Below are 26,950 nucleotides of genomic sequence, written 5' to 3'. Positions count from 1 at the left end.
GTCAATGGTTGTTTTCACCTGTAATGATGAAAATCATACTGGCCGGGCGCGGTGGCTCAAGCCTGTAATCCCAGCACTTTGGGAGGCCGAGGCGGGTGGATCACGAGGTCGAGAGATCGAGACCATCCTGGTCAACATGGTGAAACCCCGTCTCTACTAAAAAAGTGCAAAAAATTAGCTGGGCATGGTGGCACGTGCCTGTAATCCCAGCTACTCAGGAGGCTGAGGCAGGAGAATTGCCTGAGGCCAGGAGGCGGAGGTTGCAGTGAGCCGAGATCGCGCCATTGTACTCCAGCCTGGGTAACAAGGGCGAAACTCCGTCTCAAAAAAAAAAAAAAAAAAAAAAAGAAAATCATACTGATTATCACAGACATTATTGCTTGCTTCCCACAAGTCCATACCCTGCCTCCTTGCTAGAAGAATCCCAATTTGTACACTGGATCCACAATTTTCTCACCCTTTTTGTTTTTAGAGGTGGAGTCTCAGCATGTTGCTCACGCTGGTCTCAAATTCCTGGGCTAGAGCAATCCTACCACCTTGGCCTTCCCATGTCTAGGATTACAGGAGTGAACCATTGTACCTGAGCAGTATCCACAATTTTCACATGATCTCGTGCTTCAAGAAGGGTAGGCTCCAGCCCCAAACCTAAGGAGGGAATTATGACTGGTCTTGTCATGGGAAGATGATTAAATTCTGTCAAGTAAAATTAATGTATGTGGAAGTCTGTGGGGAGAGTGGGAAGTTGGATAGAATCTGGATCCTTAATCAAATCCCTGGGAAACAACATTTTCCTCATTTCTTTAAACAATTATAATCAGCTTTCAGTTCTTGCATCTAAAAAAAGAGACTGACAGGCTCACAGAGCCTGACTAACAGAGTCTAACAGATTAGTAAATTGACTACACATTTGTAAGCAGTTTGGTTGGAGAGGGAGGATAGTAGGGAATTATGAAATATATAACATCTTTCTTTCAAACTTGGTAATTTCTTTCAAAAGAATGAATACAAAGTATTAAAATATCATTAGGAATTTCCAAAATCTATCTTAACATCTACTGAATTTGATGCTTTCCAAAATTGCATTTTAATTTCCTGTAGCAAATTACAATTTTCTTAAATCTTACAAAAGTGATATTTTCCCTATATTCTGCTATAAGAATTTGTATATGCATACATACATACACACACAGACACACACACCTCTTTTATACTACTTTGGGGTAATATTACGTTAGTAAGTATAAATGTAAAAATCTAGCTTCTACTTTGTTGTTAATATAATTAAAACGCCTCAATTAGAAATAAAAATATAGCAAATTAGAACTATTATGAGATTCACAAATATATAAATTTCATTTATTTTTTAAAAGTTCAGAGGTAAACACTCCTTAGTACCTGTAATGATCTATTCATAATAAAGGGCAAACACCAAGACCAGTGCCATGTAGGATTCTGCTTCGTGTTTCGCTGCGACCCAGCTGTCCCATGCAATGTCCCAGATCCATCTGCTGGCAATCTGTGAGAGAGTTTTTTTAAAGGCCAATTTTAAATGAATATGTTAAGAAGTAATTTTCAAATCTGCACTTGTTTTTAAAAAATGAGTGCATCAGTATCTCAGAAATTATTTTTAATATGTAATTTGTCTGGTTTTCCCTTTCATAAAGAGACTGGAGAATGACACTGCCCCCACTCATCCGTCTTCTTTACTGGAGGCCGGCCTTTCTCTAAAACAGAGAGAGAGGTTCCCTTAGCAGTGTTTCCAGGGCCAGAAGCAGAAGGTACCTGGGAATGGGGGCATAGTGGCTCTGAATACAGTGTAACTCTGTCATGTAGTGCAGGACAAGGAAGTTTTCTCACCCTTTAAAGATTTTCAGTCAAAAAGTTTGTCAGAACCTTGCCTTGAAATGAAAAAATGGCATTCATTATACAAGTAGGCTGTAACAGAAAATTCTAAGACAATTCTAACTACTTTTCTCCATATACAAATTCATATGTGATCTGACTCCAGCTGACTTATTTGTGGAGGATCTAAAATTCTAAAATGGCCCAAATTCTTTTTTTTTTTTTTTTTTTGAGACATAGTTTCACTCTTGTTTCCCAGGCTGGAGTACAATGGCATGATCTTGGCTCACTGCAACCTCTGCCTCCTGAGTTCAAGTGATTCTCCTGCCTCAGACTCCTGAGTAGCTGGGATTACAGGTGTCTGCCACCATGTCTAACTAATTTTTGTATTTTTAGTAGAGACGGAGTTTCAGGCTGGTCTCAAACTCCTGATCTCAGTTGATCCATCTGCCTCGGCCTCCCAAAGTGCTGGGATTACAAGTGTGAGCCACCACATCTGGCTGAAAATGGCCCAAATTCTTTATGGCTTCTCCTATTAAGAAGTTGACTTTATGTCCCCACTCTGTGAATAAGACTTGGCCTTGTTACTTGCTATGAGTTGCAAAATATGACACTGAACCTTCCAAGCAAGGCCTTCAGAGGTCTTGTAGCTTCTGATCTTATGCTCATGGAATGCTATACTGAGACTCCCATGTTAAGAAAGCCCACTCAATCTACTGGAGGATGCTGGCTCACATGCAGAAGAACCCAGGTGCCCAGCCCACAGCTAGCCCAATATCCAGACAAGTGAGAGAAGCCATCTTGCACCTGCAGGCCTAGGTAAGTCATGAGATGGCTACAAGTACATCAGTGAGACCAGCAGAAAGGCCAGGTAACTGACCCAGACCAAGCTGACTCACAGAAAGTAAGCAAATGCAGCGCTGTTGTTATAAACTACTGAGTTCTGGGGTGGTTTTTTGTGCAATAATCTAAGCTGAAACATTCGCCCACTCTGCATCATGCCACTCTCTACTTGCTACTAGTCCAGCTCCACATTACATATCAAGCACACCAACTCATCCCTGCCTCAGGATCTTTGCACTCGAATTTTTCTCTGCTTGAAACATACTCCCTCCTCTTTGGTACAGCTGGTTCCTTCTTATCTGGACATCAGAGGGTTTTCCCTTCTCTAAAGAATCCCAAATAGCCACTCTGATCCTCTGTCATATGCCTACTTTAATGTTCTCTTTGTGGTGCTTATCATGTAGAACACCCCTATTTCTTAAGTGTGTATGTCATATGTGGTGCAGCTTCTGTTCTCCATGGGAGCCAGGACAGTTATTTCTTGCTGACTCTTCCCTCACCAGTACTCCTCTACCAGTCCAGGTCCCCTTCCCCATGCTTCATCACGCAGTCCACTCCTGCATGGAACCTCTACAGATTCCTCCAAACACAATTTTTTCTGGCTTTTCTCTCCAACTCCCACATATTCATTATCAACTCCTTAGGTAATTATACAGCCTAGTGATATTATCTTTTTATTAATAAATAATGTTAATAATTACCTTGCTGTTTATTGAGGGCTCTGTGCTGTTATGTTAAGGATTTTAATACAGATAATTTCATTTAATCTTCACAACAGCTCTAGGAAACCATTTTTTTTGTTTGTTTGTTTGTTTGTTTTTTTGAGACGGAGTTTCACTCTTGTTACCCAGGCTGGAGTGCAATGGCGCGATCTCAGCTCACCGCAACCTCCACCTCCTGGGTTCAAGCAATTCTCCTGCCTCAGCCTCCTGAGTAGCTGGGATTACAGGCACGCGCCACCATGCCCAGCTAATTTTTTTTAGTATTTTTAGTAGAGATGGGGTTTCACCATGTTGACCAGGATGGTCTCGATCTCTTGACCTAGTGATCCACCCGCCTCGGCTTCCCAAAGTGCTGGGATTACAGGCGTGAGCCACCGCGCCCGGCTGGAAACCAGTTTTATCATCACCATTTTATAGATGAAGAAACTGTGCTGAGGCCACAGCCAGCAAGTGTTGCAGAGGCAATCTGACTCCAGAACCCAGGCTGTTTACATTATCCCTATCATTTTAGTTCCTTAAATTCTAAATTGTGCTGTTTTATTTCCTTAACTAGAGTAAAAACTCCTTGAGAATCATTCTTGTATTTTCCTTTATCATTATCATTCCTTGTATTTTCCTTAGTACCTAACACCCATTAGTGCCCAAAATAAATGTGTTGATTAATTAACTTAAATGACATTACACTGTCAAAACTGATATGATCAAGGAATAGAATAACCATGCAATTTAATAAATTATTAGTACCAAATTGCCACTTCTAGGTTTGTACTTTTCTTTTTCTTTCTTTCTTTTTTTTTTTTTTTTTTTTTGAGATGGAGTCTCATTTTGTTGCCCAGGCTGGAGTACAGTGCAATGATCACAGGCCACTGCAACCTCCACCTCCCAGGTTCAAGTGATTCTCCTGCCTCAGCCTCCTGAGTAGCTGGGATTACCACCATGCCCGGCTAATTTTTGAATTTATTAGAGATGGGGCTTCACCATGTTGGCCAGACTGGTCTCAAACTCCTGACCTTAGGTGATCCACCTGCTTCAGCCTCCCAAAACGTTGAGATTACAGGCATGAGCCAATGCACCCTGCTGGTTTGTACTTTTGAAATAATTTACAGTGAAATAAATATATTTACCAAAATGATAATTTCATTCAAAAGGTACCTCAGAATCAATGGCGTACCTTTGAGTCATCACAATGAAAATCAAATCACTAGAGAGAGATGCCTTAATTGCTAGATTCTGTATCAATGGGGTACTTACATTTATTGCTTGGCCAGTCTTTTGAATGAATAATACTTTTATAATGAACTTATAACGGTGGTACCCAAATTCTTTGACCGCTAACAGTATGCGGTCTGCCAATTCGAGTGACAAGTGAGAGAAGACTTTATCATCATATTTGACATCTTTAAGACTTTCCTTCAAGAAAATTTAAGAAAAATACTTTTATTTTCAAACCAAATATTCTCTATACATAAAAATTCAAGCAGAAAACGTATCTAAATAATATATATAACTGTTTTAAAAATAAATATATTCTTCACTAAATAACATTAAATAAATTTTAGGCCAGGCACAGTGGCTCACACCTGTAATCCCAGTACTTTGGGAGGATGAGGTGGGTGGATTGCCTGAGGTCAGGAGTTCGAAACTAGACTGACCAACAGTGAAACCCCATCTCTACTAAAAATACAAAAAATTAGCTGGGCATGGTGGCAGGCACCTGTAATCCCAGCTATTTGGGAGGCTGAGGCAAGAGAATCACTTGAACCCGGGAGGCAAAGATTTCGGTGAGCTAAGATCCCACCATTGCACTCCAGCCTGGGCAACAAGAGCGAGACTCAGTTTCAAAAAAAAAAAAAAAAAAAAAAAAAAGGCCGAGCGCTCACGCCTATAATCCCAGCACTTTGGGAGGCCGAGGCGGGTGGATCACGAGGTCAAGAGATCGAGACCATCCTGGTCAACATGGTGAAACCCTGTCTCTACTAAAAATACAAAAAATTAGCTGGGCATGGTGGCACGTGCCTGTAATCCCAGCTACTCAGGAGGCTGAGGCAGGAGAATTGCCTGAACCCAGGAGGTGGAGGTTGCGGTGAGCCGAGATCGCGCCATTGCACTCCAGCCTGGGTAACAAGAGCAAAACTCCGTCTCAAAAAAAAAAAAAAAAAAAGAAAAAAAAAGAAAAAAAATATATATATATATATGCTTACCTATTTCAGTAACAGTTTTGAGAAATATTTATTTTGGTTTTCAAATTATGTTCAATTACTTTTCATTATCAACATAAGCTGTAAGTTGTAATTTACTACTCTAACAAACAATAGAGAGACACAAAAAGATTTTTTTTGAAGAAGACTTCTAGAAATTCTTAGGTAAAGGAAAGAAACGTTTTAAAATTGATACATTTATTAAAATTCATATTTTGGTTTTCTTATAGTGAAGACTACTTGGACTCAGAACCTGTACCAAGTCACTGTGCTGCTCAATGGGCTTACATTAAAACTACTTTCTAACCCTCCCCTGTAGCCTCTCACTCCACTGATTTTTCTCTTTGGCCTCTAGGAAAGTGAAATTAAAGATTTCTAACAATGTTTATTAATAAATTAATGTATAGCTTGAAGGAAATGGACATGGCTAGTGGGCTGGAAAACATTATACATTCTTACAAACCAGGAGCAGAACTGGACACCTAGCATGCAGACTACACATCTTTAATTAACTGACTTGTTGTGCCTGCACCAATGACACAATGCTTCTGGTTCTAATGACAATTGCCTGAGCCAATTCCTGGAATAAATATCTCCATATGTATATGTATATATATATATGGAGGCATTTATTCACACACACACACACACACACACACACACACACACACACATATATACACACACACACACGTATGAAGAAATCTTCAAAGAAAGAGATTATATATATATAACCCTCATACAATACTGCTATCATATATTTATCAACCTACTGTTAGTATCTGCTGGACTTTAGTTTCTACTGAATGAGCTTGGAATTTCTTCACTGGCTCCATTCTGTATGAATTAGCAAACTTTAATTTTGCCAGGGCACTCTTCCATTCTTTACCTATATCAGCAATTGAGTCATCAAAAGGAGGCTCCACATACTGAACATCATGAATTGACTCTCTCAGTCTTTCTCTCAAAATCTGTGCATACTGGAGGAGAAAGAGGGGAAGAGAGAAGGGGAGAAAATATTAATTTTTAAACTGTAAAATTAGATTTTAGATTAAAGAACACTGTACAGTGGGACAAGTCTCACACAAAGCTTGGAAATATTAGAAATCTGTTAAACAGATTTCTACAATAATGTAGTTACTAAATCCTAGATTCACTCCTGGCTATCAATTTGGCGAAAGACCATGGATGATTCAAAGGAACTAGAAACGAGTGGCCTTCAAGGAAGGCAACTGAGTGGCTATGGGTTGAAGACATAGGGAAAACCTTTCTTCCTCCGTACCCTGAGATTATGAAAATATTATCCTTCATTGTCCTAAAATTTTATTTTACTTTATTTACCCATCTTTAAATAATAAAAGTATTTAGGTAGCACATTCATAAGTCTTAAGCTGAAAAAGCACCAAAAGTGCATTGATTCTACATATACTCAGTTCATGCTTTTGACATGAAACATCCATTCTGTGACATCCAATATGCATTAATGAAATATTTATTTAGTGCCTAATATGTCCCAGATAAATGCTCTAGCCTCTTAAGTTAAAGCAGTGAGCCTCATTTTGTTAATAGCCAGGAATTTTCTTTTCTTGCCTAATTGCTTGGCTAGAATTTCCAGTTCTATGTTGAAAAGAAATGGCAAAAATGGACATCCTTGCTTTGTTACTAGTATTACAGGAAAAGCTTTCAGTCTTTCCCCATCAAGTATGATGTTTGCTGTGCAGTTTTCATACAGAGCCTTTACTATGTTGAAGAAGTTCCCTCCTATTACTAGTTTGTTGGATGTTTTTATAATAAAAAAAAGTGTTGAATTTGACATATGCTTTTTCTTCATCAGTTGAGATTGATCATGTGGTTTATTTCTTCATTTAGTTAAAGTGGTGTATTACCTTGATCAGTTTTCATCTGTTGAACCATCCCTGCATTCCAGGAACAAATTTCATTTGGTCTTGGTGTCAGATCCTTTATATAAAATGCTGACTTTTTGCCAGTATTTTGTTGAGAATTTTTGCATCAGTGTTAACATATGACACAGGTCTGTAGTTTGCTTTTCTTGTGGTGTCTTCATCTGCCTTTGCTATTAGGGTAATGCTGACTTCATAAAATGAGTTAGACTGTATTCTTTCTGCTTTTTTCTTCTGAAAGAGATTGTAGATAATTGATACATATCTTTCCTTAAATGCTTGGTAGAATTCACCAAGGAAATCACCTGAACCTGGTGATTCTGCTTTGGAAGGTTGTTATTGATTCAATTTTTAAAAACAGATACAGGCTTATTCAGATTATCTATTTCTTTTTTATAAGATTTGGGAGACTGCATCTTTCAAGGAATTGATCCATTTCATCTACACTACCAAATTTCTGGGCACAGAATTGTTCATAATATTATTTTATTATGTTTTTGGTGTTTATAAAATTTCCAGCAACATCCTGACTTGCATTTCTGCTATTAGTAATTTGTGTCCTCTCTTTCTTAACCTGGCTAGAGGCTTATAGATTTTATTGATCTTTTCAAAGGAAAAGGTTTTGGTTTTGTTGGTATCTGATTTCAATTTCATCAATTTTGGCTATAATTTTTATTATTTCTTTCCTTCTGCATACTTTGGATTTAATTTCTTCTTTTTCTAGTTTCTTTTTTTTTTTTTTTGAGATGGAGTTTCGCTCTTGTTACCCAGGCTGGAGTGCAATGGTGCGATCTCGGCTCATCGCAACCTCCGCCTCCTGGGCTCAGGCAATTCTCCTGCCTCAGCCTCCTAAGTATCTGGGATTACAGGCACGCACCACCATGCCCAGCTAACTTTTTTTATTTTAAGTAGAGACGGGGTTTCACCTTGTTGACCAGGATGGTCTCGATCTCTTGACCTCGTGATCCACCCGCCTCGGCCTCCCAAAGTGCTGGGATTACAGGCTTGAGCCACCGCGCCCAGCTCTAGTTTCTTAAAGTAGAACCTTATATTATTTTAGCTCTTTCTTTTCTAATATGTGCATACATTTAATACTATACATTTTCTCCAAGCCCTGTTTTTGCTGCATTCTACAAATTTTGATGTTTTCATTTTTACTTAGCTCAAAATATTTTTTAAATTTCTTTTGAGATTTCTTCTTTTGTTACAGTGTTTTTGGTGTCTAGCATTTCTATTTCTTAGGATTTCCATTTCTGTGCTTACATTGCTCATCTGTTTTTGCATGCTATTTTATCAACTACAGCCTTTTAACATATTAATTATAGTTATCTTTTTTTTTTTTTTTTTTTGAGATGGAGTTTCACTCTTGTTACCCAGGCTGGAGTGCAATGGCGTGATCTCGGCTCACCGCAACCTCCGCCTCCTGGGTTCAGGCAATTCTCCTGCCTCAGCCTCCCGAGTAGCTGGGACTACAGGCACGTGCCACCATGCCCAGCTATTTTTTGTATTTTTAGTAGAGACGGGGTTTCACCATGTTGACCAGGATGGTCTCGATCTCTTGACCTCGTGATCCACCTGCCTCGGCCTCCCAAAGTGCTGGGATTACAGGCGTGAGCCACCGTGCCCAGCTAATTATAGTTATCTTAAATTCTGTCTGATAATTCCAACATCCCTGCTATGTCTGGTTCCGATGCTTACTTTGTGTCTTTGTTGTTGTTTTTTAGTATGCCTAATTTTCTTCATGATAGCTAGACATGTTTCACTGGGTAAAGAAACTGCTGTAATAAGGCCTCTAGTAATGTCCTGGTAAGGTATTAGCAGAGAGGAAGCATTCTATAATTCTATGACTAGGTCTTTTAGTGAACCTGTGCTTCTGGACTGTGAACTTCACTGATGCTTCTGAGTTTTCTGCATTTTTTTCTCCTACTTGCTTAAGTCATACAGGCTGGCTAAGGCTTAAGTCATGCAAACACAGAGCAAACTGCTGCTTGTCACTCTACTTTTGGGGATAGCAGTTTGTCCTGTGACTTCACTTCTCTTATGGATCTAAGAAGAGTTAATTTTTTCAGTTTGTTCAGCTTTATACTTGTTAGGACATAGTAGAAGCTTTAAGTCCCTCACATGTAGAACAAGAAGCTGAAAGTCTTATATTTGTTTTTTGAATGATATTTTAGCTGAGTATAGAATTCTAGGTGGATAGTTATTTTCTTTCAGTCCTTAAAGATGATGCTTCAATGTCTTCTGTCTTGCATTGTTTCTGAGAAGTACACTGTCATTTTGTCTGTTTCTATGTACATAATGTTGCTTTGCTCTAGTTGCTTTTAAATTTTTAAATCACTGGTTTCAAGCAATTTTATTATTGTATGTCCTGGTATAATTTTCTTCATGTCTTGTGCTTGGATTTCACTGAGGTTCTTAGATTTGTAGGTTTGTAGTTTTCATCAAATTTGGAAATTTCTCATCCCTTTCTTCAAAGTAATTTCTTCAAATACTTTTCGTCTGTCCTCTCTTACCTCATTTGGGGACTCAAATTATCATTAGGCTACTTTAAGTTCTGTCAAAGTTCATTGACATCTTATAATATTTTCCCAGCAATTTCTGTGTCTCTGTCCTTTCTTCTGCACTGTTGAATCTGCTGTTAATACCGTTTAGTGTATTTTCATCCCTGACATAGTATTTTTCATCTACAGAAGTTTGATTTGCATTTAACATGCTAAATATTTCTCTACACTCTTAAATATAATGTAAGATTTGATTTGATGAAAACTAGTAACTCTCATAACTAATGTCTGTTTATACTATTTTTTCTGTAATTCCTGGGCTGTTTTTACTGTTTCTTCTATTTTGAATTTCATTTTCCTGCTTCTCTGCAGGTCTGTTACTGTTTAGAGACCAGATAGTGTGAAATTTTACCTTCTTATAGGCTGGATGTTTTTGTATTCCTAAAACTCTTGAGCTTTCTTCTAGAACAAAGACATTTGGAAACAGTTTAATCCTCTTGAGTCTTGCTTCTCAGCCTTGATAGGCCAGATCAGAGAAATTATTCTCTTACTTTTTTCCCACTAATGAGGCAAAATACACTTCATAGCACTCTAACCAAAGCTCTATATTTTTCATGGTTTCCACTTTTTCTGGTGGGAACACGTCCAAGGATTTTTTTTCTGTTCCTTTTAGGTGATTTTTCTCTACTTCCACTCTCCATCTCTGGTGAGAACTTTCCTTACCAGATGCACTGCTGCACTTAGCTGAATACTCAGGGAAACCCTCTGTAGATCTTTGGGGTGATTTGTGCAGCCCTGTCCTAGTACTCTGCTCTCCAGTCTCATGCTATCTTGGCTTCCCGGGCTCCCAACTCCTTTTGAACTAAAGGAGGCCTTTCCTGTGTTGTAGCCTGGAAACTCTCCCCAGGCAATTAAAGTGGGGTCAATATGGGAGCTCACCTTACCTGTTTCTCATCTCTCAGAAATTACTCTCTTGTCCTGCCTGACACCCAATCAATGGAAACAATTGCTCCATATATTTTTGTGTGTTAAGTAGTTTACGGTTAAGAATTACTCCATATTGGCTGCAAGTAAAAGTCGCTCACCAGAAATAAATCTCCTGCTGTGATCATCTGTCAGGTTTCTGTGCCTCTTATTTCCAGAAGCAGCATTATTAGCTCCCTAAACCTCTTAAAAACAAAATCGTTTTGTTCTTATTTATTAAAAGAATGCTTTTCTAGGGCAGTGATTGGGACCTTCCTTTCCTATACAATATACTCAAGGGATACAACTACATACGTACTATCATTAACAGTGGCTCTCAACTGCAATGATTCTCAAGGAAATGGGACATTCATGTGTGACCTGAAAATAACCATTAATGCTTCTAAGATGAAGCGTATTTTATTCTTTTTATTAAGAATCTTTATAATCTTTTTTAAAATTAGGAATAGGCTTTAAATATGATCAACTTTTTGGCATCTAATAATACTTGAGTTTCTACTGATGTAGCATTTCCTCATATTAAGCCTACACATGGTCCTAAAATAAAATGAGCTTGGGCATATTACTTTTATTTCTAAATTCCACAAGCTAGTGTTTAAGATTGTTTCCCTTTTTCTTTTCTTTACTGAGATGGAGTCTCACTCTGTCACCCAGGTGGAGTGCACTGGCACAATCTCGGCTCACTGCAACTTCCTCTTCCCAGGTTCAAGCGATTCTCGTGCCTCAGCCTCCCTGAGTAGCTGGGATTACAGGTGCCCACCACCACACTCAGCTAATTTTTGTATTTTTAGTAGAGACGAGGTTTTGCCATGTTGGCCAGGCTAGTTTTGAACTCCTGACCTCAGGTGTTCTGCCCACCCTGGCCTCCCAAAGTGGTGGTATTACAGGTGTGAGCCGCTGCACCCAGCTGTGTTTAAGATTTTCAAATGCACGTGCACAAGAAAGAACAAAGTTTTCCATTTTGAGTAATCTACTTTGCATTTTTGTGACCTTTGATCACAACAACAGGAACTCATTCTTTGTTAAGCAAAAGCGTAATTTATTGGAAAGATACAGTTTACATAACAGCAGAGAAGGTCGATGAACCAGATTCAGAAAGACACATGGAGCACTTTAGCTTCTCATCTTCAACCTCAATCATTTTCTTTGCATTATTTCAAAGAATTCATCTAATTAGCTTAGTTTGGGTTTCATCCTCATTCCAAAGTCAAGGAAAGTAGCTGACAATCTCATCAAAGCTCTATACAATTGCAGATGAGTTAATTCCCTAAAAGTTACCAACGTGCTACCACTAGAAAAAAGGAAATGGAGGCAAAACAGATAAAATCAAGAGACAGTCATTGGTTAAACGGTATGTCTTAATTTTTCCATGCTCAGAAATGGGAAAATTAAAAGCTATCTTAAATTAGAAATGACTAAGTGCACAGTTTCCTCAGGTACATTTAGTGAGTTTTTTGTAGAATCCTTTCTCAATGTCTTCCCAATTATTGTTCTATTCAAATTTCTCGCCTGTATAAGACTCAACTTTAAAGTAGCCATAATTGATCACATCCATATCAAATAAGCAGTAACTACTTTGGTCCATGTCCCCTCACTCCCAGGTTTTAGCCTATATACCAAGTGCATCTTTATGTCTCCTCATTTTGAGTTCAGGCTCACTAAATTTTAAAGACCACTTCAGACCTCAAATAGGCAGTTTATAAAAGTCACCCTTGTCTGCCTGAATATACAGAAATTTTTCTTTACTGTTGGTGACCTGTTACTCAGACTTATTGCCAAGCAATACAGTATAGTGTTTGGGAGTGTGAAGTTTCAAGTCCAGCTGATTTAGGGGTCTAGCCCTGCCCTGCTTTTTTTCTTAGCTGTGTAAACTTGGCCTGTTTACTTTTCGTCCTTTAGTTCATTCATTCCTCTCTAAAATTTAGACACCAAGGAAACATTAGAACCTGAAATTTTGCCATTACTTATTTTGAGAATTCTCTATTTGAGAGTATTCTTAAACTGTTTCAGGGTCTTCAAAAATTGTTTTGCTTGTTATCTGTTTTCATCCTATTAAAGGTCCATGAAATAAGTATGAAAAGAAATCAGCACAGGCCAAGTGGACTGAGCACCAGGATACAAGTTCTGGTCCCAGCTCTATCATTACAGGTTTGTATTTTTGGGCAAACTAGTTTTCTGTTAAAGTATCAACAAAAGATGGAGTCTTGAACACATTAACGGTTTTCAAAGCATAATCATATAGAAATACCTGTGTTATACCACCAATAAAACTGAACAATGACCCTTTCCATCAATACCAGACAATAAGTTTTGGACAGAATACGTTCAACTTGTTTTTTTTCTCCTGTATATTCTTCAAATATCCAGACTGCTTATGTTTTTAAAGACCCTAAACACGGCACTATTCTGCCTGGTTTATCCATTTTTAAAAAAAAATACAGCATACACTCATTTTTCCCTAGCAAAACTGCGTAGGATGGCACTAGATACACTAACATAATGTCTTTTAATAAAGCAATAATGCTCAGAGTAGTCTCAGGAAATCCGCAAGCTGAGTAAATCTGAAAAGGACTGCAGGTGATCTTGTAACCACCCTTCCAATCGATTTACGTAGGGTTCTATGGCCCTAATTAAAACAACCAAGAAAACCTTAGCACTGAAGTCCAAAGGGGACCGCCCAACTCGGTGTCGGTCTTCAATTTTACATCTGGGGGAAAAAAGAAACAGAAAAGGGAAATGCTGCCTCCTTGGCTCTGGGACTGGTGTCAGGAGCGGGGCCCACTGAGGAGCGATTTCAGTTAAAGGGTCGGACAGGGCCGTCTCGGGCCCCTGGCCGTGTCCGCACTCACTGCCTCCTTCTCGAACATGCTAGGCCTTCTCTCTTTCCTAAGGGCCAGCGGCGCCTGCTGAGGGGTCTGGTTCAAGGTTTGGTTGACGCCCGGCTTCACGCCTCGGGCTCGCTTCTCCATCTTGCTCTGTTCTCTCAGACGCCCACCGCCTCCCCTTCTCCTCAGGCTGTCAAACGCCCCAGCCACTCTCGCGAGACCTGGAGTCTAGCACTGCGCTTCTAGCGGCCGGAAGTGCCCGCCCAGGCGCCAAGACTCCTGGAGACGCGGCAGGCAGGCGCCTGCGTCATTCACGCGCGCCTCAGCGAGGCGCCGGAAGTTATGGAGGTAGGGCGGGTTCCGGGCCCGGTAGCCCCGGGTCTGGGCAGGGAGTCAACGCCGGGCTGCGTGGTGCTTGGCGACCTGGAGTGGGTGGGCGAGCACGCGCTGGGACGTCGCGGCCGCGGCCTGGGCGGCGGTATCGGGCTCTCGGCCCTGCTAGACGCCGGGCGGGCCCTGCCGGCCTCCCTGTGCCGGGCTCGGTGTGTCCGTCGCCCCTGGCCCCGAGCTGAAAGGCGGCGGACCGTCTGGGAGGGCTGCGCGGTGGCACGGGGACCGAAGGCCGCAGGCCGGGCTCTCAGCTGACCGTGGCCTCATTCCTAGAAGCGCAGTTTCCTAGCCATTGCCTGACAGTAAATTTGTGTTCATCGCTTTTAGACCGTTTGAGTAACAGTGTAAAACTCATCACGACTGCCTCACCGACGTCGTGTCAGGAGATCTGGTTGTATGTGGTTGCCTCATAATATTTAATTTTTTTTCCTCCCTGAGGCAATTAAATACCAAACACCTATCAGCAGCAGTAACGACAGCGGAGCCGGGCGTGGTGGCCCCAGCATCTCGGGAGGCTGAAGCAGAAGGATCACTTTAGCCGGGGACGTGGAGGCTGCAGTGAGCTGAGATCGGGCCACTGCACCCCTGTCTGGACGACAGCGAGACCCCGTCTCCAAAATAATGATAATGATAACTACCATTTTTGAGTACCATGTACTAGACGCATTTCCTGTATTATCTCATTACCGCAACCCTGTAAGATGCAGTCTGACACCATTTTATTTCAGTTAGAACTGAGATTCGGATGTGTTAAGTAACTTTTCCAAGGCAAGAGGTAGTCAGAGGCCGAGGAATGATTCAAATTTAAGTCTAGCTCCAAAACACCAGCCCAGTGTGGTCTTCACAGTTCTAGCCCCACAGGGCCTAATTGCAGGCAACAATCGTCGAAGACAATCAACAAATAGTTAATACACATTTCTTTAGTGATGCGTTAACTGTTAGGGCCTGCTGGGATTGTTAGAAAACCAGGACTGAGAGTGGAAAGCGCAACATCTGGGGAACGGGAAGAGCAAACAGGGTAACATACTGAACAGGACAAGGGAACTGAAACTGAACAGTTTCCAGGTTAGGAGGTGCCCAGAGTTAATGGTGACTATCACAACACAGTCACCCCTTAACTCGAAACGCCAAAATAAAAGAGCCTCGGTTCAGCTTTAGATCCTGAATTTGAATTCTTCGCAGGTTTATACGATGGTCCTAGTGTCATGTGGGATAATTGTGAGGATTTTGGTTTTATTTAATTCTCCAAAATTAGTGGAAAATTTTGGAAAACCAGTACGGCTTGCTATTTTTTACATGGCAGAGGAGGCTAAACTTTACCTCTGCCCATCTTAGTTCAGAGTGACACCTTTAACAAAAGAAAGGTTAACAAGAAAAAAGTTTATTAATGCACAGAGTGCACATCACAAGGGATAAACCTCAGTGAAAGATAACTTGAAATGGTGGCTTAGAACTACATGTGTATACCATCTTCAACAAAGAACTATAGATTTGCAGAGAAATGACAGTAGAACAGTTTTAGGCTTCAAAGGGCAGGAAACTGGGAAGGTAGATACATGTTTGGAAACTAATGGAGTAAGAATTGTCTGTAGATTCCTTTGGTGCCTTCTCTGGTCTGTTAAGAGTCAAAAGTTACCTCCAGTAAAGAATTTATATCCTGTCTTTGGGCGGAAGAGTGGGAGGACAGAGAGAGCTTTTCCTTCATTTGCTGCCTCTTGTCTTCAGCTAAGATTTTTTTTATATCAAAGAGGCGTGTTTTGTGATGACATTGTGGTTTTCTTCAATACCATTTAGGGAGTCAGAGGGATTCGATTTTTTTTTTTTTTTTTTTTTTTTTCTTCTTTTTCATTATGCTTGATGTCTGCTCTTCCGTTCCCCATTTAAAAAATTGCTTATTTTGATAACTCTGGGATAGTGAAGGAATGCTGAGAGGAATAGTGCCCTGTTCATAAAACACACTGAGCTTCCGTGAACTCATATCTTTTTTTGTTTTTTGTTTTTTGTTTTTTGTTTTTTTTTAAAGTAAAGTGAAAGCAAGTTTAAGAGTAAAATGAAAGCAGGTTTAATTAAGAAAGTAAAGGAATAAAGAATGGCTACTGCATAGGCAGGGCAGTCTGCAAATATTATGATTGATAATTTTAACTTTAAATCTTTCTCATATTTGAGAGCATTTATGTACATATCTTTAATATTTAATCATAATGTTGTGATCATACAGCTCTCATGATATCTAGAAAACATGTTAATAGTATCTACACCTGAGTTCATTCAGTAAGAGCGCTTTCTTGTGACTTAAATATATAATACTCTATTTTTCTTTCTGTTAATCAGTGCCTTTTTTTTTTTAAGGTATTAATAGGGGCGTCTATTACCACATGTCTTTCTCCCTCAGTATATGATATAATTTGTAATCTTGGGTTTGAACTCAGAGAAAATTGTGACATCAATAGCATTGTAACTCAGAATGGTGAGGTATGCTGGAAAACAATCACAGACTGTGTGTGCTACACAGAGTCAGGTTTGTGCTGTCTTTGTACTCCAAACTTTTGTAATTGTTCTATTGAAAATGTCTTGACCTGTAAAATTCCCCTTTCTGACCATTGCTTCCTTTTATTAGAGAATGTTATAATATAGGCCTGACTCCAAGGAGAAAAGGAATTAATGTGAAAGGAGAGGAGATGAGGCCAGAGAAGCATGGAAAAATTCATGAAAAGCTAGGCTAAGAAAACCACCTCTACAGAAGAGGTGTCAGGAGGCAGAGAGGGGCTGGTGGGCTGTTGATGATATAGATCTCAGGGCCTTGAGATGATTTTCCATAGGAGTCATATGAATTAAGGGTATAAAATGACCAACAATAGATTATACAGTTATTTTAAATGTCTTCTAGGCATTCTTGCACATTTTAGAAATATGGGTGGGGAAATTTAATAATAGTTATAAAAATTACAAATGAACATACTCTGGCCTAACAGTCCATTTTCAGGAATCTTTAAGACAGATACAGATATCAAAATGTGTTTGTGCAAGGTTACCCTTTAATAAATAAACAGCCAAACATCAAGCAGTAGGGGTATGGTTGAGTAAATTATGATAAATGCATATAATGGAATATTATGCAGTGGTAGAAAAGAATGAGGAGGCTCATCTGATACAGAAATCTCTGAGCTAAGTGGGGAAAAAAAACAGGAAGAGCATGTATTTGTATTTACCTTTTGCTTTTTCATTCATTCATTCATTCATTCATTTGAGATGAAGTCTTGCTCTTGTACCCCAGGCTGGAGTGTAATGGTGTGATCCTGGCTCACTACAACCTCTGCATCCCAGGTTTAAGCCATTTTCCTGCCTCAGCGTCCTGAGGAACTGGGATTACAGGCGCCTGCCACCACACTCAGCATTTTTAGTACAGATGGAGTTTCACTCTGTTGGCCAGGCTGGTCTCGAACTCCTGACCTCAGGTGATCTGCCTGCCTCAGCCTCCCAAAGTGGTGGAATTACAGGCGTGAGTCACCGTGCTTGGCCACCCTTTGCTATTTATTGATCATTAAGCAAGTGGATGGTTAATCCCTAACTTATATAAAAACAAAACAAAAACCTAAAACAACAGAAGCTTCATATAAAAAAAAAAATTAAAGCAACAAAAACTTTGTATTATAAATGTTTTAAAATAATTCATTGTCATAAGAAATCTCAGCCTAATAATGTTAACTTTAAAAAAGCCAGGTTACAAAATTGTATACACAGAGTGAGACTGGTTTAACTTTAAAAAAATCAGGTTACAATATTGTATATACAATGTGAGCCTATTTTCCTGTGTATTTATGTACAGGTAAAGACATTGACAAAAATAGCTTTTTCTTGTTTGAAACTTTTTGTATTTTCCAAATTCTCTGCTGATAGTATGTTTTTCTTTTATAATCTGATAAGCATTATATGATTTATTTCTAACAACATAAAAAGTTTATCATATGTTCAATGGTAAACTGATTGTTGATTTTGTGTAAGTTTTATAATTAAAGCATTTTCTTCTTTGATGATGTAGATGTTTGATATGAAGCTATGGTGCTAAAATTTGTTTTCTTATCCTTTAAGACCAGGGTCTGGATTGCTGGGGAAGTGTGAGGCTGCTGGGCCCTGTGTGTGAAGCTGTCCATTCACATTTCTTATCTTTGACCAAGGGGCAGTTTGAAATTCAGTATGCACCATGGTTCCAGTGGACAAGTTTTCCACAGGTTTGGCTTTTGAACAACCTTTAAAAATAAAAAACTGTGCAAATACTACTTAGAGGACTTATTATTTGCCAATTTTAAAGGGGCCTCCTTCATCCCCAGGCCCTCCAACTGTGAAGAACTGTTGAGGGTTGCAAGAGAACCCTGGCTGTTATGCAGGGTCTCCAGAGCCTGAGCTGAGAAACATTCCTTGGAACACAGGAATTCATTATCACAGGATTAGGGGTTGGAGAGCTAACACTTGGCACTTGGTACTCATCCAGGGACAGAAGAAAAATTGACCATTCCAGAATAAGAGGCCCTGTGGAGAGGTATTGAAGTGTTCTAAGACATCTAAGACAGTGGGGCCTGAAGACCAGAGCTGGGATACTTGGTTTGTTGTGAGGAATTGAAGGGAGTATGGGTAATTTGGGGCCCAACCCAAAATTTTGTTTTGGTATGTTTTTGTGGTCAGTTTTTGGCACACTAAATGACCACAGTAAAGCAGTAACTATAACAAGTCTAATTCTGCTTTGAATTTGGAGTGAAGGAATCATCGCATCCCCCTTGTACTAGCATTTTTTTTTTTTTTTTGAGACGGAGTTTCACTCTTGTTACCCAGGCTGGAGTGCAATGGCACGATCTCAGCTCACCGCAAACTCCGCCTCCTGGGTCAGGCAATTCTCCTGCCTCAGCCTCCTGAGTAGCTGGGATTACAGGCACGTGCCACCATGCCCAGCTAATATTTTGTATTTTTAGTAGAGACGGGGTTTCACAACGTTGACCAGGATGGTCTCGATCTCTGGACCTCGTGATCCACCCGCCTCGGCCTCCCAAAGTGCTGGGATTACAGGCTTGAGCCACTGCACCCAGCGAGCTATTAAAATATTTTTATGGATTCTTTAGGCAATATAATTATACAGAAAATGCTTACTTATCCCCTGAAAATAACTAAAATATGAAAGTTAAAATCTTTAGAGGTTTGAATTTCAATAAATAATATTGTTACTTTGAGAAATAGTTTTAGATTGCACATCCTAATATGTGTTTTATTCTAAACAGTTATTTCCTGAAATATTTGAAGCCTTAAAAAGTCTACAATCTCCTGCTATTTGTCTTAGCTTAATGAAACTGACATCATGTCTAGAACGAGCCTTGGGTGATGTAAGTGTGAGATCTCTTTCATTATTGGCCCATTAAATTGAATGAACATTAAACTATTTTACAGTTGCCCTCAGATTTCTTATTTTCCTCTAAGATAAAATCATTTGGTACAAATTTTTAATTTTTGCCTTTTGAATGATTATGAAATCAAAGGATTGGTGTCTAAGTATTTTTCTCCCCTCATGTCTACAGTTGCTTCATGGGTAATGTTTTTAATGTTATTGGCTCATAATGCAGTTGTTACACAATTTTTGTTTGAATTTTAGGTATTTTTACTGATTGGGAAGGAATGCCCCTTTCTTTTAAGAGATCTACTTGCATCTGAAGAGCTTGCTCAAATCTTTGGGCAGTCTGTGGTAAGCTTGTTCATCTAAACTCGTGGAGTATATTAGTCTGTTTTCATGCTGCTGATAAAGACATACCTGAGTCTGGGAAGAGAAAGAGGTTTAATTGGCCTTACAGTTCCACATGACTTGGGAGGCCTCAGAATCATGGCAGAAGGAGAAAGGCACTTCTTACATGGTGGCAGCAAGAAGCAAAAGAGGAAAAAGCCAAAGTGGAAACCCCTGATAAACCCATCAGATCTCATGAGACTTATTCACTATTCTGAGAATAGCACAGGAAGGACCAGGCCCCATGATTCAACTACTTCCCCTGGGTCCCTCTCACAACATGGAAGGATTTTGGAAGATACAATTCAAGTTGAGACTTGGGTGGGGATACAGCTAAACCATATAATGAAGTAAGTGCAAAACAGCAATTCACATATGCTGTGCTTTTTTTCTTCCCAAACTGATGATGCTTTAGGAAAAAAATGTATCAGTGATTCAAGCATATTCTCCCTTCCCACCTTCCCTTTCAAAATCACTCCTCCTCCAGCATGTGGAAAGCTTTCCTATCCTGGGTGTGAATAACTCTGGGGTGCCACAGGGCCAATGTGAAGCATGTTGCCTCAATCACTTACATATTAATAACTATAATACCAAATCCAGAATACAACTTTAACTCTTTAAATGAGTGATAATACAGTTTTATTTGAAATTTTTAACGTCAAATTATGCTTTTTGCAACTATTTAAACTTAGAGTGGAAAAAAAATCAGGTATTAAAAAATAATACAGTTACATACTATATTAAAATCTCCTAAAGGGCACAGGATCAAGAAACTTAAGACTAATGAATAACCTTTAGGCAACTGAGTGAGGGAGGGTCAAGATGAAGAAACCCAGGAGAGCCTTGTGTGGAAGCTGTGCTTGCCAAGTCAGGGAACCACTAGATGATTTTTGAAGTAAAGAAATCTGTCTTCAGTGGAGCTTTTGCATTGTGGATCTTTACTTCTTGTCAGCTTAAAGATCATTTTCTTTTGTGGAAAGCATGGAGTGAATATGAAAGGTACAAACCTCTTGTTACACTGACTTCTTAAACACATTTTGTTTCTCTGATTTGTTCTTTGGTACTTGCCTATGTGTGATTGGCCTTCTGACCCCTTGTGGCCACTTCAGCCACCAGATACTTTTACTTGGTCACTGGCATTTATACATCTGATTGACCAGATGGTGTGAACCATGAGTATTTCACAAATTAATGCTAAAGCAAAAAGATCTCCTGAAGTTGCATAGAAGAACTGCTTGTTAAATGTTCCTGCTTTGAGTAGAACCTGATCTTGATCATTTCCACCTGCTGGTTTTGGGTCTCCCTGCTGAGGGAAGTTGAGAATGCATCCATATTCCCTTCTCAGCAGCATCTTCACATGCATGAAGACAGTGTTCACTTCTTTCTCGAGTCTTCTGGAGGCTCAACCATTCTTCCTCCTATGACATGGCTTTAAGTTCTTTTAGTCTTTGAGCATCTTCCATTTTTTTCTGAGTTTCTTCTAAGTATGGTGCCTCAAACCCAAAGCAGTTCTCTGGGAATGGCATGATTGCAGTCCATTAAGTAGAACCCCTGGTTTGGTGTTTTCCTCACTCTGTAGATAGTTGGTGGACCACTCAGTGATGGGCTTCAAGTCAGACAGCTGGGAGGTGGAGTCTCAAGCCTGGAGCCATGCTGCTGTGTCATTTGCCCTACTGTCTCTGTTGAACCACGCAACTGCATGCTGCTTAATACAACAATAACTTTCTGCTTATATCGTTATCTTCTTGCATTTTATTTAGATACTAGGCACATTTGAAGCACTTTATTAATGCAGGATAGCCTGGGTCAGATCTTATCCCCCATATTGATTTTGTCACCTTTGAGGCTTTGATTTCACCTTTCCATGCTTGTATTATTTTCACCTGCATGCTGGGGATAATGGTAGTACCTTCTTCATAGGTTGTTCTTAGGATGAGTTGATGAACACATATAAAATGTGTCTGGCACATATTAGGCAGTCAATAAATGTTGGTTTTATTATTATTACTGCTACTCACTAGCCAAAACTGTTGGCTCTGTCAGTTAAAAAGAAGAACACAAACATTATCTTCATATTGTATTTTTTTATTCAATAATAATTAACTATGTCATGATTTATTGTCCTTAACTGGATTAGATGAATGTGCTAAAAGTCTTCGTTGGCTCTCCATGTGGTCTCAACCTGCGTAACATCTTATGGCATGGGTTTGCATCACCTGAAGAAATTCCTCCGAAGTAAGTTTCAAGTGAAGACATTTTCTTCCTTTTTTGAATCTACCAAAGAGTCTTTTAAGTTTTGAATTTCACAAGAAGGAAATATGTATTTTGTGAAAGATGAGTGAGTTTTGAGATAGGATTTTGAAGATAAAATTGAATATTACTGATGTAGTCACTAGAGTGATGACAGGGTTGTGGTTTCAGTGACTTACATCCCAAAGGCAATTCAGAGGTAGCACCAGAAGGATGTTATGCCATTCACGTCTCAGGTGGGTGGAAGACCCTGAGGTTTCATCAGGTTCTTCATCAGAGTTTCTCTGGTGTTATTGTGCCTCACAACCATTGCATAACTTAATTCCTACATCTATAGAATTGTGTGCATTTTTTTTTTTTTAAGATAGAATTTTGCTCTGTCACCCAGGCTGGAGTACACTGCTGTGTTCTTAGCTCATTGCAACCTCTTCCTCCTGGGCTTAAGCAATCCACCTGCCTCAGCCCCCTGAGTAGCTGGAAGTACAGGCACATGCCACTATTCCCACCTAATTTTTTTGTATTTTTTATGGAGATAGGGTTTCACCTTATTGCCCAGACTGGTCTCAGACTCCTGAGCTCAAGTGATCTGCCCGCCTCAGCCTCCCAAAGTGCTGGGATTACAGGCATGAGCCACATGCTCAGCCAGTTCCGTGAAATTTAATGGTGCTTTGCTTTCTTAATTTTAAATTTGTACTTTTCACAGTGAAGCTTTTTATAGGTATGACTGAGTACATTTTTGTAACAGATCTATGGTATTTCCCCTAGATACTGTTCAATGATGATACTGTTGACAGTAGGATTGGGTCAGTTACTGAAGAGTTACCTTCAAAACACTAAACTTATATTGACACATCGCTCTTTCATAACTCTTAAAAACCTAGAAGATTTGGTTATTTTTCCTGGTAAGTACTACATTTTACATTTTTTCCTTAATGTAGTTTTGCATAGATATTTGCAAAGTCAGCATTGAGGTGTGTACTCGAGGTGGGGTGAAGTAGTTACTCTTCAGTGGTCAGATGTCTTTCAGAGTTGCTTGAAGAACCTCCTACATCTTGCTACCCAAAGCCCTGTCTCATCCCACCATGCCCCGGGGTGGTTTTGGGGTTCATAGAGTTGCGGCTGGATGAATCCATCTCTTTCTTCCTCAGATGTGCTATGCACAATAGTGGCCTCAGGCTGTGGTAGGATGTATATTTTCTCCTCCTTTCACCTCTGGTATCTTTATACTCATGATCATTATGCCAGAAGTACTTACAGTATCAAGGGTCTTTTATACCTTCTGAAAATATATTTTACTTCTCTTGGTCATTGTACTCAATTGGTCCACCCTGAGCTGTTGCCTGAATCACTGAAGAGATGTACATGCCCTCCTTTCAGAGGGTCATTTGTACCTCAGGCTCTTGGTCAGGGTGACCCTGCTCTTTGATGAGTCCCCTGCAGCAGCGGCTACAGTTCAACCGCCTAAAGTGATTGACTCATTGGTGTCACTCCCTCAGTATGTTCCCATCGTTTTTCATGTGATTAGTATGATTGTGTTTAAAACTGTTTGTTATTTTGCAGATGTTACTTATGAGGTGCTTTCAGTATTAGAAGAAGTGATGACAAAATCTGCTTTTATATTAAAAATCATGTTACCATATTGGGAAGTTGCACTGATCAAGTTCAGGTCACAGAGGTAAGTGAAGGGTGCATAGCATGGTGGTTTTCAGTGGTTGGAGGTCAGTCTTTCTTGATGCCCTTCACTTTTGATGCTTTTTGCTATTAGAGTAGAAGTGAAGAGAAGCTGGACTGACTTGAGCAGACCTGGAAATAAAACACCTTCGTAGAGTCACTTAAAGGACAGCCTGTGATTATATCTTAAACATTGTGTGTCAGCCTTTTGGCAGTTGATATAATTATTTTTGGGGATCCACTTTTTAATATTTTCTGGAATTCTTAGAATGAGTGAAACATGTCCAGAATCAGGAAACAAAGACAAGACAGCTTTTTCCTTACATTCTTTTTCTGTTTCCTCAGGAGCAAACACATGTTTGGTAGCCACCAGAAGGTCTAGTGAGCTAGTCTTTAGTTCTTTAAAGGATATTACCCTATTCATTCATTTTTATACTTTGAGAATCCACTGAAATCCTGGTATTTGCATTTTTGTTTTTTCTTTTTAAGACTAGATCTCACTCTGTCCCCCAGGCTGAGGTGCAACGGAACCATCTCGGCTCACTGTAGGCTTGAACTCCTGGGCTCATGTGGTCCTCCCACCTCAGCCTCCTGAGTAGCTAGGACTGTAAGTGTGTATTACCATACCTGGCTAATTTTGTACTTTTTCTAGAGATGAGGTCTTATTCCATTGCCCAGGCTGATCTTGAACTCCTGGGCTCAAGTGACCCTCCTGTCTCAGCCTCCCAAAGTGCTGGAATTACAGGAGAGAGCTACTGCACCCAGCCTCAGTATTTTTTAGAAGCAATGAAATGACTTAGAAAGTTCTTTGATGATGTTTTATTCTATAGAAGCTACTAAAAATGGTTCATCAAACATGAAAAAAACACTGGAAAATGTTTTTAAAATCACTAGTAGATGAAACTGGTTTTGTGTGGGTTTTTTTTTGTTTGTTTTGTTTTGTTTTGTTTTGACACAAAGTCTCACTGTGTCACCCAGGCTGGAGTGCAATGGTGTGATCTCAGTTCATTGCATCCTCCGCCTCCTAGGTTTAAGTGATTCTCCTGCCTCAGCTTCCCAAGTAGCTGGAACTACAGGCATGCACCACCATGCCTGGCTGATTTTGTATTTTTAGTAGAGATGAGGTTACGTCATATTGGCCAGGCTGGTCTCAAACTCTTAGCCTCATGTGGTCTACCTGCCTCAGCCTCCCCAAGTGCTAGGACTACAGGCATGAGCCACTGTGCCCAGCTGCTTCTTTTTGTTTCTTATATTAGCAAGTATTATCACTTCTCTTTGCTTTTGATATCTAGACTGCAGCAGTTACTGTGATGTTGGTGTCAATATTGTTTTTGTTTTTTGCTTTTTTACTTAGAGACAGTTTTACTTTGTCACTCAAACTGGAGTGTAGTAGCACAGTCATAGCTCACTCCAGCCTTTAACTCCTGGGTTTAAGCATTCCTGCTGCCTCAGCCTCCTAGGTAGCTAGGACTACAGGCATGTGCCACCACACCTTGCTAATTTCTAAATTTTTTGTAGAGATGGGGTGTCCCTGGCTGGTCTTGAACTCTTGGCCTCAAGCGATCTTCCTGCTTTGAATTCCCTAAAATGCTGAGATTACAGGCATGAGCCACTGTACCTGGCCTAATATTTATTTTTGAAACATGGAGTTTTACCTATTTTCCCTTCAATTTCATAGATTTGCTGATTGTGCCATATTGTTGCTGGCACAGCTAGAGACTGGACTTAGGAATGTTTTTGCCACACTTAACAGATGTCCAAAAAGACTCCTGACTGCTGAGGTAAACTTGTTTTTATTATTGATTGTGATTGTTGTTGCTTTGTTAACAGTTTTCTGTGACCAATTAAAAGGTTTTTAAAATTTTATTCTTTTTAACATTAAAATAAATTTTTAAGCTAAGAAGTGGGGAAGGCTTTACTGTCATTTTTGTAGGATATATATTTATGTTATTTTTAAAAATATTTCTGTAATATTTCAAAATAGCCTTTTAAACTTATTGATGTCATGAAAGTAGTGGGTGCTGATTCCCTCTCTGTCCATACTGATGGTGTGTCACTGTAACCTCATGAGATGGTTGGGTCCAGCCAGGAGGCCGAGGCTGACCAGTGGTTGATTCTGACCTTGGGAAAATAATCAAAACCTTCTGAGCATGGGAAAATAATTCTGACCTTGGGAAAATAATCAAAACCTTTCTCCATCTTAAAATGGAAGATGTGGGATTTAGAGATGATTTGGTTTAGTGCCAGCCCTGCAGCAGATCATGGAAGCCTCTGTCAACGTTTCTTGAGCCCCTCCCTGCGTGCACACATGCATGTGCACACAGTTGTCTCAGAGTTCTCACATCAGCCCTGGTTGCCGTGTCCGAGGCAGGCGTCTCTGAGCTTCCAGCCGACCTCCTCTGGCTCCTAGAATTTCTCCTTTCTGCTCCTTTTTGGTAGTTACGGTCAGATCTGGCTGCTCGTGACAGAGATCAGGAAATAGGATGGCTGCAGTGACTGAAATAGGATAGAAGTGCATTTCTGCTTTTCCTAAATATGAGTAGCCCCCGCTGAGATGGCAGCGCCCCTGTCATCAGCACTCAGACCCCTCTGTGTCATCTTCCACTAATGAGGGCCAGGCCTCTCTCATGGAGACTTCTTCCTCATGGCTCCAGCTGGCTGTGTCAGCCATCACATCTGCTTTCCAGCTAGCAGGAAAAGCAAAGATTGGAGCATGCCCCTCTCCAAGGGCACTTCCTAGAGGTAGCACAGACCGTCCTCTTGGCCAGCACACGTGCTGCCAGGGAGGCATGGAAGTGTCCTGGGTGGGCGAGTGCCCAGCTCCCCACTGTGCACTCTGTTGTGAAGGGCCGGGAGGTGCAGCCTCTCTACAACTCGGATTCTCGTCTCCTTCTCTAGGTTAGCTTTTGCTTTTTGCCCCTCTTTGTAAGCATTTCTCAATGCTCTGCTCTCAACCCCATCCTCTTGTTTTCTCTCCCTGGGAGATTTCATACAGTTCTGTGCCTTATATTTTCATCTCTGGGGGAATAGCAATTAGAAAATACATTGAACCCAATGAAAAT

At 40.0% G+C, this 26,950-nt stretch overlaps 2 protein-coding genes across 11 annotated transcripts in view; one reads left to right on the top strand and one right to left on the bottom strand.

Moving 5' to 3' along the window:
* Nucleotides 1-26,950, top strand: part of ERMARD (ER membrane associated RNA degradation) — a 59,254-nt gene that overhangs the window by 15,081 nt on the left and 17,223 nt on the right. For 2 of the 10 annotated variants that reach the window (XM_003943435.3, XM_010331298.3), the window contains exons 1-9: nucleotides 14,005-14,164; nucleotides 16,556-16,724; nucleotides 18,296-18,435; nucleotides 19,474-19,575; nucleotides 19,842-19,931; nucleotides 22,105-22,202; nucleotides 22,983-23,119; nucleotides 23,778-23,892; nucleotides 25,567-25,669. In XM_003943435.3, coding sequence (XP_003943484.1) covers nucleotides 14,159-14,164; nucleotides 16,556-16,724; nucleotides 18,296-18,435; nucleotides 19,474-19,575; nucleotides 19,842-19,931; nucleotides 22,105-22,202; nucleotides 22,983-23,119; nucleotides 23,778-23,892; nucleotides 25,567-25,669 — 960 coding nt within the window. In that variant the 5' untranslated portion in view covers nucleotides 14,005-14,158. Of the gene's footprint in view, nucleotides 1-13,049; nucleotides 13,140-14,004; nucleotides 14,165-14,199; nucleotides 19,576-19,841; nucleotides 19,932-22,104; nucleotides 22,203-22,982; nucleotides 23,120-23,777; nucleotides 23,893-25,566; nucleotides 25,670-26,950 lie in introns of those variants that run through there. The other 8 variants (XM_074397129.1, XM_010331300.3, XM_039467505.2 and 5 more) reach the window with 8 other exon arrangements.
* On the bottom strand, nucleotides 1,330-13,960 carry DYNLT2 (dynein light chain Tctex-type 2). Its single transcript, XM_003943437.4, has 4 exons — nucleotides 13,841-13,960; nucleotides 6,379-6,585; nucleotides 4,659-4,817; nucleotides 1,330-1,516 (listed from the first exon to the last, which is right to left on the bottom strand). Exons 1-4 carry the CDS (start codon nucleotides 13,958-13,960, stop codon nucleotides 1,406-1,408), a joined length of 597 nt encoding a protein of 198 aa, XP_003943486.1. The 3' UTR covers nucleotides 1,330-1,405.

Source organism: Saimiri boliviensis, chromosome 4 (genome assembly GCF_048565385.1).
Source record: "Saimiri boliviensis isolate mSaiBol1 chromosome 4, mSaiBol1.pri, whole genome shotgun sequence".
Classification (NCBI taxonomy): Eukaryota; Metazoa; Chordata; class Mammalia; order Primates; family Cebidae; genus Saimiri; species Saimiri boliviensis.
This window is presented reverse-complemented; position numbering and strand designations above follow the sequence as displayed.